Genomic DNA, 12012 nt, shown 5'->3' with positions numbered 1-12012 from the left:
GCTCTTTCTTTGGTCTTGCAGGCCTGTGGGGTGCAGTCCAACAATTGTCAAGCCAGACAGGAGGCCAAGGAAACTCCTGTGAACACCAAGATGCTGGGAATTAAGGGAAAGGGGAAAGTCATGGGGGAATCCCAGGGTGGCTGTCCACTAGCATGTGGGGCCCCGTGGTGGCTGTCCTTGATGAATGAGGACCACCAAGAGAGTATGGAGAACTCACAGACACCCCTAAGGGTATTTATTGCAAAGCTATTGGCCTCTATTGTAGCGGGAAAAAAGAGGTTAGACAACAAGGCAGTGGCTGCAGCTGTGGGCTGGCCGTTGCTTGCTATGTTAAGAAAGGCCACAGGTACTGAGCTAGTGGTCAAAGCCAAGGTTAGGCATCTAGAGGAGGGTATAGCTCAGTGGTAGAGCACATGCATAGCCTGCATGAGGTCCTGGGTTCAATCCCCAGTACCTCCATTAACAAAAAATATTAAACAAACCTAATTAATTACTTCACCACCACCACCAAAAAAAAAAAAAAAAAAAAAAAAAAGCCCTCAAAAGAAACACTAGGCTAGCCCAAATCAAAACTGCAGATGTGTCAGTGGCTGGATTGTGGGAACAAGATGGGAAGTGAGAGACATTAGCCCACCATGTGGCCCAGCGAAAGGGGAAGCAGCCTCCCCAGGCCTCCCCGACAGAGTCCGGATGGTCATAGCCGGTCCAGGTGGGGACCTCAAAGTGTAGGGCCCTCCTGAGAGCACTGATGAGGAAGAAGATTGGGATGAGGTCGTAGAAATCCCTCACTAGAAGTCCCAGTGAGGCCAGTGTCTGGCTCGGTGGTGACCGCGAAATATAAATCAGATCAGCCTAGACCACAAGGTGTAGATGACGATCTGCTCCCTCCCCTAGAGCGGAGGAGACTGACCACCTGGCTGAACTAGTTGAACTGGGCAATGAATTTAGGCAAAAGGGGAGGGAGGGAATCAGTCGCGGTTTGGTTGCTCCGTATATGGGATGCTGGCAGAGAAGGCATTATGTTAACTGGCCAGATGTCAAAAACGGCCTCTGTGCTGGGCACCTGGCCCTCTGGCAGCATTTATATGGGGCAGAAATAGAAAAGATACGGCACCAGCATATCTTTCAGAGCCACCAATTCCCGAGATGTAGAAGAAGGAAGTAAGACGACTCCTTGCTCCTCCTGCGGACCCACCCGAGTAACTAGGAAACAGATGTGGCAGGACCTAGTGGTGGTGGGGATCCCCCTAAACAAAATAGATAAGCGGCCCCCTGCCACATTAGTGGAGCTGTGGCAGACGCTGAAGCCTGAGCAACAGTTTACCAAAGTGAGACCCAAGCCACTCCTCCACTCTTCCAAAGGATGAGGCCCTACCTTCAGAGGTAGAAGGAATGTACCCGCCTCCAAGGCCTCTGGATTAGGGGTTTGGCCAAGGTCCCAGAAGGTCCTGGGCCACAGTGATGCAGGTTTCAGGGGACCAGAGGCCTCACAAAGAATTAACTATTTATCAGTCCCCAAAGAATAGGCAAACTGTTTTAGCCCTGGTGGACACCAGGGCTGAGTGTACATTAATATGTGGAAATGTCAACTGGTTCTGTGGTCTGACTGGGATTTGGGGGTCAGTTGCCTACCACTGTTATCTTTTTATCATCCTGGTGTGGATGTCATTTGGGGGTCAGCAGTCTTTTCTATAGACCAGTCCAGTGTAGAGGCCCTTCTTAAGTGGGAAATATGAATTCCCATTAATTTCCTTCAGTTCTGTTGTATACTTAAGATGATCTAATAAGGGTCCTTTTGGCAAAGCCTCTGCTAACCCCCTTTATCGTTCACATTTGTAGGTGAAATTCCCCTGCTGTAGTTTGTAAGGTGAGATCTGCTACCACATCCGTCCCAAGTATATATTCTGGGACTGCGGCTATGAATCCTTCACATGTTCAGGGGGTAACAGCCCAATTTTTTAACAATAACCTTTTTGCTCTTACAGTCCCATGCCCATCAATGACTTGTGAATGCGGTTACTGCTTGAGTTTTGCCTCATGGCCGTGATCTCCCCTGTGTTGTGCCTGTTACATGTCTAAGCTTTCATCCCTGGCCTGAGTGGAGGAAATCTATTCAGGGACTGGGTGGCAACGCCGGCCTGACGGCAAAATGAGTCTAACTGCTGGGTCTGCAGCAAGATGCTGCTGCCGTCCTTCTCCGGACTTCCATGGAAAACTGACCTGGCTTCCCCAGCCATATGGGGACAGCTGGCCATGTGGGGAAAAGACTGTCACCACCTTATACCCCACATGCCCGTACATCAGAAGGACTCCTGTCAGTAAACATTACTGTACAACATACACACTTTGCCAGGGTGACTGCCCGCAAGCCCTCCCAGGCCATGCTGTGTGGAGTGGAATAGGCTGGCTCCTGGCCACACACATCCATGTAGTGAAATTCATTGCTTTTTGTTTGCAAGGACCTAATGGGTCCATCCCTAAATGGTACCCAACATAACATAGGGTGGCAGACCTGTACTGTGACTGCTGACTCCTGGCTAGGCCACCAGCATGCTTTCTTTAGTGTTCTGTTTTTGTTGTTGTTTTTGTTTTTTTGCAGGGGTGGGGGTGGTAAACTAGGTTTATTTATTTAATTTATATATATATATATATATATATATATATTTTTTTTTTATTGGCATGTAGTCAGTTTACAATCTTGTTTCAATTTCTGGTGTACAGCATAGTGCTTCAGTCATACCTGAACATACATATATTCGTTTTCATATTTTTTTCAATAGGTTACTACAAGATCTTGAATATAATTAGTTCCCTGTGCTATACAGCATGAAATTGTTGTTTATTGGATTTTGTGAGAATCCTGTATTTCAAAGCGAGAGACACTCTTCCGGAGTTTAATAGACGTTCTGTGTGATTCAGTGGGTTTGTAGATGTAATTCTTGGTGTATTTGTGGGAGAGGGCAGGCTGTGAGTCCCCTCTACTCTGCCATCTTGGCATCTCTCCTCTATTTAATTATTTTTTAAATTAACAAACCCAGGACCTCATGCATGCTAAACATGCACTCTATCCTTGAGCTATACCCTCCCACCCCCAGAAGTTTTTCTTTAAAGCCAGGGCTTTCCCTTCCCCTTGGGGGTGGCTCTAGGTTTGTGGAAACCAGAAGTGGTCTTTGTTTCCTTATAACTCAACTCGACATTGCTGCCTTTGTCTCCCTCTCCTTTGACCCAATAAGCTCTTGGCTCCAAACTTTGCTCACACCCTGGAGAGCTACCATCTTTAGCATATTAGGTGTCCTCTTAATCAGATTTAGCTGCTGCTGTCTGTATTGTATCTGTGGTATCTGGTTGTAGTTTACCTCTGCATACCTGACTCCAGGGATGTTGAGGAAGAGGGGTGGACCAAGACTGTGAGGGTTGTGCAGGGTGTGTAGGAGTGGAGTGTGTGGTCAGGCCACTCACGATGGCTGCTGTCTTGCTGTCTGGACGTTACCTGCTCAACCTGTCCCCTGCCCCCAGCTAGTGATTGTTCTAATCCTTAGGCCGAAACAGCTGCATCCTGTTTATCAAAAGGAAACACCTGTCCATGAGTCTTAACCCTAGGGGTTATGAGGGATGTGCCCCTCAGGTGGTTTCCTTGGTAACCAGTGAGCAAACCTGACAATTCCCCCCATAACTGGAAACCTCCTTCTCCCCCTGGTAGCCAAGACGGCTGCCCTGTCATTGGTTCCTAAATCCAGTTGGCAATGTGATCGCCTAGAGTCAGAAGGCAAGAGAGCACCTGAGGTTACCTTTGAAACACTGCTAAGCCTGCTCCCTAGGGCTGTAGCCATCCTCAGAAATAAGCATGTGTGGATTTGGTTGGTCTGTTCCCCGTGTAGCTTGGAAATCAGAGCCTCAGCCCAATACTTAGAGATGAGAGAACCCGGAAGATGTCATTATACTGCCCTGTGTGCTGGGGGAAGGAGCAGCTCTGGTCTCTTTGGCCACATCACATGTGATGTGGTTCACAGGGGATTCACCCCCACAGGCGAGCCTGCGCTGAAGAAAGCATCCATGTCTGCAAGCCAGGAGCTTGCAGTGAATCCACGGTAATTTATAAAATAAATCGGGAAAACTTGAATGCTTTACTAGGAAGGCGTTGTTTATGACACACCTTTCAGTAGATAAAGTCACCATATGGTCTTCCAAACTGAGGTTAAGGCCTCCAGCTGGGCACCTGTTTTCACAGCCTACCTCCATCATTTCACCCACGCAGCACCTTTATTTGAACAAGGAAGAAGTTAGATTGTTCTCTTTGAGAAGCTGCAGGGCAGAGTGGTTAAGAATAAGGCTTTGGATCAAACAGCACCAGCTGCAGCCCTGCCTCCCTGGACCTTGTTACGGAGTGACCTTGGGCAAGTTATATGCCCTAAGCCTGACATTGTTTTTTTTTGTTGTTCTTCTTCTTTTATTGAAGTATAGTTGATTAACAATGTTGTGTTAGTTATAGGTATACAGCAAAGTGATTCAGATTATATATATGTGTATTCTTTTCCAGATTCTTTTCCATTGGAGGTAGTTACAAGGTATTGAATATAGTTCCCTGTGCTTTATCATAGAACCTCATTGTGTATCTACTTAATATATATTAGTGTGTATCTATTAATCCCAAACTCCTAATTTATCCCTCCCCCTTTCTCCTTTAATAACAATACATTTGAATCGTCTGTTTTGTAAATAAATTCATTTGTATCATTTTTTAAAGATTCCATATATGTGATACCGTATATTTGACTTTCTTAATTCACTTAGCGTGATAATCTCTAGGTCCACCTATGTTGCTGAAAATGGCATTTTCATTGTTTTTTATGACTGAGTAATATTCTCGTGTGTGTGTGTATGTACACATACACACCACATCTTTATCCAGTCATATGTCAATAGACATTTAGGTTGTTTCCATGTCTTGGCTATTGTAAATAGTGCTGCTATGAACATTGGGGTACATGTATCTTTTTGAATTACGAGTTTTTGTCTTCCGGATATATGCCCAGGAATGGGATTGCTGGATCATATTGTAGCTCTATTTTCAGTTTTTTAAGGAACCGCCATCCTGTTTTCCATAGTGGCTGCACTTACATTCCCACCAACAGTGTAGGAGGGTTCCCTTTTCTCCACACCCTCTCCTGTATTCATTATTTGTACTTTTTGATGATGGCCATTCTGACTAGTGTGATACTTCATTGTAGTTTTGATTTGAATTTCTCTATTAATTAGTGGTGATGAACATCTTGTCATGTGCCTATTGGCTATCTGTATGTCTTCTTTGGAGAAATGTCTAGGTCTTCTGCCCATTTTCTGATTGGGTTGTTTGATTTTTCTTTTTTTATTGAGCTATATGAGCCGTTTGTATATTTTGGAAATTAATCCCTTGTTGGTGGCATCGTGTGGGTATTTTCTCCCATTCTGTGGGTATTTTCATTTTGTTCATGGTTTCCTTTGCTGGGCAAAAGCTTTTAAGTTTATTTAGGTCCCATCTGTTTAGTTTTGCTTTTGTTACTGTAGGAGGCAGATCAAAAGAAATATTGCTGCGATTTACTGACACTGTTCTTCTAAAAGTGGGCTTAACATTAGTACAACTAGCATTAACTCACAGTGCCAAGTGCCTGCACACAGCGAGTACTTAGTAGCTATTAGTCCCTACTAGTGTCACCTTCTCTCACCTCTACTGTGACAAGCTCTTTGAGGAGCTTTGTGTTATTTCCTTATGCTTAGCATAGTGCCTGGCACAGGACAGTTCTCAAGCATAGATTTGAATGGATGAATCCATCTATCCATCGTCTATGCATTCAACATTTATTGAGCAGGTGCTAAATGCCAGGTACTTATTCTATGCACTAAAGATGGAGCAATGAACCAAACTGCAAAGTTCTGGTCTCTTGGTGCTTATGTTCTAGTAGGGAAAACAGATAAGCACATACATAGTTCAACACGGAGAAAAACAGAGCAGAGTTAAGGCGTTTAGGGAGAGCCAGGGGTGGGTGAGGCTGCTCTTTTACTACCATAGAAGGTCCCTCTGAGAAGGTGACATGTGAGCAGACACTTAAAGGAAGTGAGGGAGCAAACCACACAAATATGTGCAGCATGTGTGTTCCAGGCCAAGGGAAAGGCAGGTGCAAAGGGCCTGAGGCAGGCACATGGGGGGTGTTTCTGAAGAATGAGATGCTGCTGTGACTGGAGGAAGATAAACAAAAGGGCTTTGATCTCTTGATTAAAAATGAGCATGCAACACAATCCAGTAATTGAAAAAGATGTATTAAAATATTCACAAAAGTACAGCAACTGAAAAAGAAAACAAAATAATGAGCTTGATGGTTTTTTACCTAGCTGGATACATTTCCATTGAAAAACTACAGATAGTTTGAAATGTTAACCTCTAATCCCTTTTAGATGTCCTCTTAGAAAAAATCATGTGTAATTTTAAGAGGTCTCTTTATTGCCCTGCCACTTGGAAGCAACCCCACTGTTGTCAAATCTGTGGCCAGGGACAGGGATGCTGGGACACAGGAGAAAGGGCCAAAAAAGATCCTCAGGAGGTGGCGTGAAGAGGTTTTTGGAAAAAGCCCCAAACCTGAGGCACTCACACCCAAGCGTGAGCAGCTTCCCTCGGATGAGTCAGTCACAGCCCAGAGTGGGAGGCTCGTAACCGACCACCCTGTCCAGCAGTGGAGGGTGGAGAAAGGTGGGCAGGAGAAGGCCAGGCCGAGAAGGAGGCCCGGAGGGGAGGCAGGGCAGGGCAGGCCCACAGCAGCGGTCAGCGGCAGTGCCAGCTGGTGCTCTGCGTGGCAACTTCGCCAACATGCAAAGAAATTAGGGCTTCTGCTATCAGAAGATGTCAGAAATGTTTAGTAGATTCACTGGATCTGTCAAGAAAGGAGGAAAAGGAGAATGCCCCTTTTCTGTTAAAAAAAAAAAAAAGACTACAAGGAAACTACACTTCTCAATACACATACTTGGTCTTAAAAAGTCTTGGATGGCAGTACAATTCTGACAGAGGCGAGGGCTCATCAAGAGCATCATTCTCCTGGCATCAGCCTGCAGAATGGTGCCATCCCAGCCCCCTCCCCCCCTCCCCCACACACAGAAAGGTCTTAAAGCCTCCTGCAGTGATCACCGTGGAGGCAGCACAGAGCTAGGGTGCAAGGCAAAGCTGGCCACTTGGCAGGGCTGTCTCGGGGGGAGGACTCTGTGTTCCTCTCCGGCGCGGGTCCTGTGAGCACAGAAGAGGGAGACACAGGACAGCAAGCACCTGTCCTCCTTTCACACCCGACCAGACCAGACGCATAAGACGGCAGGCACGTGTGGTGACAAAACCCCTCCCGTCTCCGTGCATATAAAGGGGCTGGGAGTCTGAGCCCCTTTGTGGGAATAACAGCAAACAGTCCCTCAGAACATAGACGATCGCAGGTGCGGGGTGGGGACGGGGCGGGGCTCGTTTTCATAGCCTGTGTGCCCTCTCTCTCTCTAATCACCTCATGCACACCTTTACCTCTGAATCCTTCTTTATTCCCTTAGAACTCGGCCTTCAAACGCCCTCACAAGGATGACAAGACAGGAAGGAAAAAACTGCATGGGAGAAGAACTAACATTACCCGTCACCCCCACTCACCCGACCACCTTCTGGGACCAGATCATCAGCATTCTTCCTGTAACTGTGGACTTTCCATTTGAAATGGAAAAAAATTCTTTCAAAACGGAAGAATCCAGAAAACGGGGGAGTGGCAATAGAAGTCCACGTTTAAAGATTTTCACGAGGCTTTTCACTCCCAGTTCAAAGAAACAGACATCGGTTTGAGATGGGGGCGGGGGCATTCAACGGCAGAAGGTGAGTTTTTGGGAAGGATGCCCAAATTATCTACATTTTTCCTCATCTAATTGTTTATCAATTCCATGTAATGGGGGGCGGGGGGAGAAGAAAACAGAAGGGAGAAAGGAAGAAAAAAAATAAGACAACCAGGATCAGAGAAGAGATTCCTAAAGCACAAGTACTACCCTTGTTTGCTGATTTAAAAACTCTAGACCCTCTGTAATGTCACAGGTCCCAGAGGCACCAGGAAGCTATGTGGACGCACCGTGACTGACGCTGCTCTCGCTGGAAGCATGACTGAAGCTTTATAAAGACGACCCTCTGCAGAGAGCTCTGTGATGCTGGAGACTGGCAGTCTAATTATTCCGTGTCTGCCTACATAGAGGGAAATGAAACGCCTCTCCTTCAGCTGAATGGGGACTGTCATGATAGGTAGGGAGGACTTCAGCAAAGAATACAAACCGATACCTGTTACTCTCCCAATGGTACAGAGCTCCTCGCCTGGGGTCACTACTCCAGGTCCATGTACGGGGTTGATCTACCAGTATCTGGGAGGAAGTGGCCTCCGGCGCTAATCCTCTGCACAGCTTGCTCTGATGACGATATGCTTGAAGGGTGTAATGTTAGAGTAAGTCTACACAAGAGAGAAAGCTAAAAACTGCCCTGTATCTTAGAAAAACACCAACAGAAACTTCTCAAACTGTCCTCAGGTGGCATAGCGAATCGACGCTTTCTAAAAACAATAACCCAATAGGTGGTGCACGTGGTCGAAGGCCACCCTGGACGTGCTTTTTCATAGTATCTCCACTCTCTGGCTAAAATCAATGCTAAGGCGGGTTAAGCCCTTAGACTAAAAGGCCATGTCTAGTATCATACTAAAAGATCTGCTGCCGCCTCCATTAAGGCAAACCACTTCTAAACGATGGGGAGAGGAATGTGTCTGAATTTTCCCAACTGTAATTGAACCCTGAATGGAAGTACAAAAACCGCAAGACAATTTACATATACGTAGAATCATACCATCTTCTCGTCATGCAACACTGGCTCCTCACATCAGGAAGATTAAATAGAATATTTATACACATCCTTTATACACATCTTTTTCTCCCTCTCTGAATAAACATGTGCTTGTCCTTGCCCAGGTCTCCAAGGCCACACGTGGTCATGGGCTACATTTTTCTGCCCCAAGAGTCCAGTTTGGATTTGTTTCTTGCTTAGGAGATGATCGGGGTCGTCTCTTAGTTTTTCCGGATGTCTGCGTACACCACAGACTCTGACTTGTTAATCTTGTCACTGTGATGTCCGCCGGAGTGGTCTAGCTGCGCGTATATGACTGGGCCCTGGGGAAGAGAAGTACAATTAGAGGTCTGGAAAAACTGGGGGCCCCGTCAGGTGCAGGGACAGAAGCAGTCACAAAGGTGGTATTGTTAGGGTTCCGGAGCAAACAGCTCCCTCTTTTGAACGTCTTCAGGAACATATGTTCCTTCTTAGGAACAACATGTCCAGGACAGACTTTTAAAACAAGATCGGGTACATGTCCGTAATTGTTAAAGCTGGTACGTGAAGATTTGTCACATCATTCTGTCTACTTTTGCATCTGCTTCAAAAGTTCTGTAACAATATAATACTCCTTTTCAGGAATTACCCTTATCTTAATATCTGCCACAGAACTCCTCACCTCTTGTAATGGGGATCAGAGTCTTAAGGACCAAGATGGATACTCCTAACAGCCTGAGACCCGCTGAAATCATGACTTTCAGAATGATACAAGAAACCAACATATTCAGTGCCGTCCAAAAATACAATCAATCTGAATTGGTCACTTTATAAACAGGTAAGTACTTAAAAGTTTTTCAAATATTCTTCCATGTACCCCCTTATATGATTCTTTTAGTCTAATCTTATCATAACCAATAAAATGATTGCTTCCTTGATATCTAAGATCAGGTAACCATTTTTCCTGATTTAAAATAATAATTAAGAAAAACTCCAAAAACTACAATCTATAGAGCTATAAGGAGAAGCTCTGGATGGACTGAAGTAGGAGAGGGACTCGTCTTAGCCTTGGCAGTAAGGAAGGCAGAGAGCTGCCGGGGTGGCCCCCAAGGAGAGCAAGGGAAGGGTGGGAGGCTGGGAGTTCAAACATCAGACAGGTGATTGCACTGCACAACCCTGAGAGGCCCTTCCAACTCAGAGATTCTAAACTTGTAAACAACAACCAAATAGTCCTGGTTTTAAAAGAGAAGGTTCAGAAAACCCAAAGTCAACTTTTCTTCCAAGCCGGGGATACTCTCCTTAAATTGTCGACTATTGTGTTTAAACTCTCAACTTCGAAATCATAAGCTCAGTAGCCAAAAGCATGTGGCTTAAGATAAACATCCTCACTCTGCCTAGGAGCCCCACCACCTGTATCCTCTAGTGTGTTATGCGGATCCTGTAGTTCAGGGCCCTTGACTTCTAGGAAGGGACAAACGCAGCTGAAAGGGTTACAGCCCTAAAAGCGGAGCTGTGACACCCAAGGGCTAGACCCAGCGGGACTCGGGCAGATCCGCAGCCTGAGTGGATGAGATATTCTTCCCGAGCATGGCAGGAGCACTGGTGAGCATGAGTTGTGTGCCCTGGGGCATGTTTTTAAACCCCCGAGCACTGGCTTCTTCATCTCTAAAATGGCACGAACAATAGTCTTCTACCTCTTAAGGCAGTTGTGAGAATTAAATGAGATGATATCTACCAATGAGCAGTGCCTGACAGACAGCACTCGATACACATTAGGCATTATTGTCATGAATGTCTTGTTATCGCGATACACTTGAAACTACACCGAGGCAACCAAGCAAGTAAATCAAGCAGTGGAAGTCAGTGTGTTTGTCTTTAGTCAGTGTGTGATACCCTCACGCCTGTCATGGGTAACAGAATGGATCCCACTGTTAATGCTGAATCAGACTGAGGCCCTCTAAATCCAACTCAGAAAGCTGCAAGTTAAATGTAAATCTTGGGGAAAAGGAGGTTTTAAATGCCCTCTATTTTCTACTACTAGGAAAAGAACGAAAACAAAGTGTTTTCTAGCAAGTTAACCAATCCCTGGTAACAGCCATTTCCAATAGGATGGACCCTGGAATTAAATTACATAACTTCCCAGACAAGAAGACCTCATATCATTAGGCGTTCTGGGGGAAGGAGTTTATACCATGTGATGGATTGTACAAACGGATATAAACGCTTTTCCCTACACCCTTGCAACACAGTGCTACAGCTCCCCGCACCAGGAATAAGAACCTGTTTCTTGATCCCCTGAATCTGGGCTAGTCTTGTCACTTGCTGTAACCCACAGAACGTGGCAGAAGTAACATATGCAAGTTCCACCCCTAGATTTCCACAGGCCTTGCAGCTTCCACTCTCTCCTTGATCTTGAGACCCGTGCGGTCACCACCACATGTGAAGGAAGGTCACACCATGTGAAGGAAGCCCCAGCTACCTGATGGCTGATGGGAGACCCAGGGCCCAGTTGTCCTTTGTCTCTCTGGCCAACTGCCTGCCAGCTGTCAGCCTACGAGACTGTCCAGCCAACTGCAGATGCACAAGTGAGCCAGCAGAGGTCAGCTGAACTGCCCCAGACCAGAGGGTCTGCCCAACCAGCCCACAGGAGCTGGAGCCAGATAAATGGTGGCTGTTGTTAAGCCATTATCTTTTAAGGCGGTTTGTTACATAGCAATCGATAACCAAGACCCTGTGAGGGTGGAAAAGAAAGAGAACAGATGAAGTAGAGAAGAAAGTAACAGAATAACCTGAGACAGTCAGTCAACATTAAAACACCCGTAAGGTCATTCACGTCAGACAGTACTGTCTCTCATGGCAAGAGAACGCAACAATTTGTTGAAAATGACCGGGAAATCATTGAAGAACAAAAGGAACTCCCTCCTATGAATGAACTTGGTTTCTTCAAATTGCTTCCCACTCTCTGATATCCTCACTCCCTTTGCTCCTTAGAATTTAATAAGGTCCTAAGGTCAGACTTTGTTAGTTAAGTGCCTAAAACAGACCATAGGTGGTGGGTGAAAGGACAGATGAAATAATGGATCTAGAGGAATTCTGGGGTGTGAGCTGAGGTCAGGAATCTCCTGATGGATCTAGCTCAATCTAGAATGGCTCCAGCTCGGTCTAGAGCA

At 45.9% G+C, this 12012-nt stretch overlaps 1 protein-coding gene across 1 annotated transcript in view; it reads right to left on the bottom strand.

Annotated features, from left to right (window-relative positions):
* Positions 1–6278: 6278 nt before the first annotated feature.
* Positions 6279–12012, bottom strand: part of MPZL1 (myelin protein zero like 1) — a 57345-nt gene continuing 51611 nt past the window's right edge. The window contains exon 6 of the mRNA XM_031435843.2: positions 6279–9186. Within this exon, the coding sequence (XP_031291703.2) occupies positions 9085–9186 (102 nt within the window). The 3' untranslated portion in view covers positions 6279–9084. The remainder of the gene's footprint in view (positions 9187–12012) is intronic.

Source organism: Camelus dromedarius, chromosome 23 (assembly GCF_036321535.1).
Source record: "Camelus dromedarius isolate mCamDro1 chromosome 23, mCamDro1.pat, whole genome shotgun sequence".
In the NCBI taxonomy this organism is placed as follows: Eukaryota; Metazoa; Chordata; class Mammalia; order Artiodactyla; family Camelidae; genus Camelus; species Camelus dromedarius.
The sequence above is the reverse complement of the archived record's forward strand: the minus strand, read 5'-3'. Positions and strand labels throughout refer to the sequence as shown.